We start from the raw sequence: 1,260 nt of genomic DNA on the forward strand, positions 1-1,260 counted from the left end.
ATGCATCGTGGACCTACTGAACACGGGACCCTGAATGCATCGTGGACCTACTGAACACAGGACCCTGAATGCATCGTGGACCTACTGAACATGGCCTCCAGTTTGACGAGGCAGCAGGTGAAATTGTCAAAGTCGATGATGTCGTTGTCGGCGTAGCGAGCAACAAGAGTCTGATACAGCTTGTTGTTCAGTCTGAACCCTGCACACACACACACACACACACACACACACACACACACACACACACACACACACACACACACACACACACACACATTAATAAAAAGTACATCAATGAATGTAGGAGCCATTTGTTTCCACCTTATTTGATTAGGTTAATTTAGTTATTATTTTTAGCCACTTGGGGGAGTGTTGCACTGGGTGTGCTACGTCACTGGGAGGAAGGTATATTTACAGGTGTGGTTATTAATGAGGTAAGGTGTGGATGGCGGGGAACACACGGTTCTTACCGTAGCCGTGAACACGCCACAACATATCATATCAGCACTAGGTGAAAATACTATTTTATGTGAAGTGACCCTTTTTCTACCTTTATAATAAACGGGAACACCACCCAAAGACAATCAAGGCTTGGACTTAAGATCTGTTTTGCTACGCGTTGAGAGCACCATGCCATCCATACCGAGGCTTATAGGATAGCCTCCACAGTGAACGTGATCCGTTAGCTTTAATAACCATCAGCAGGACTCACCTCCGTTCTCCAGCGCCAGACGCAGCTCGTAGGAGCTCATACATCCAGATTTATCCAGGTCGAACTCTCGGAAGATGCCCTGCACAAACCACAAGGTCTCGGACTCAAAATACTGCAACACACCTGGACCCATCTGGACCCACCAGCCACTACAGTATAGTGAGCGTGTCCATCTGGACCCACCAGTCCATCTGGACTCACCAGCCACTTGCGGATCCTGTTCCAGAGAACCTGAAACTCCAGCAGCCCGAGCCGAGCGCTGCCGTCTTTCTGAGCCAGAATCAAGGAAACAACGTTCAGTTTAATCCTAAAAAGGACCAATGAGCATCTTTTCATTTCAATGTCTCCATTGTTTCCTGTTCGATACTCCTCATGTTACAGCTCGCCTTTTTGGCAATATTTTGTCTCAGACAGCTTCAGATTATTATTCTCAGGGTCTGACAACATTATGGGATGGATCCCTACAGAGGTAGACCTTTTAGTTAAAGAGTAAGATCCTTTTAGTTTAACATGAAACAGAAATCACCATCACCAAACCCACCAGACTC

The 1,260-nt window shown here is 46.5% G+C and overlaps 1 protein-coding gene across 1 annotated transcript; it reads right to left on the minus strand.

The window, feature by feature from the left end:
* Positions 1-6: 6 nt before the first annotated feature.
* Positions 7-1,183, minus strand: LOC117940255 (calpain-1 catalytic subunit-like). The gene is made up of 3 exons (XM_034865601.1): positions 914-1,183; positions 713-791; positions 7-199 (listed from the first exon to the last, which is right to left on the minus strand). The coding sequence occupies exons 1-3, from the start codon at positions 1,046-1,048 to the stop codon at positions 48-50; spliced, it is 366 nt and encodes a 121-aa protein (XP_034721492.1). The 5' UTR covers positions 1,049-1,183; the 3' UTR covers positions 7-47.
* Between the last annotated feature and the right edge of the window lie 77 nt (positions 1,184-1,260).

This window comes from Etheostoma cragini, unplaced genomic scaffold (genome assembly GCF_013103735.1).
Source record: "Etheostoma cragini isolate CJK2018 unplaced genomic scaffold, CSU_Ecrag_1.0 ScbMSFa_2054, whole genome shotgun sequence".
NCBI classification, from domain to species: Eukaryota; Metazoa; Chordata; class Actinopteri; order Perciformes; family Percidae; genus Etheostoma; species Etheostoma cragini.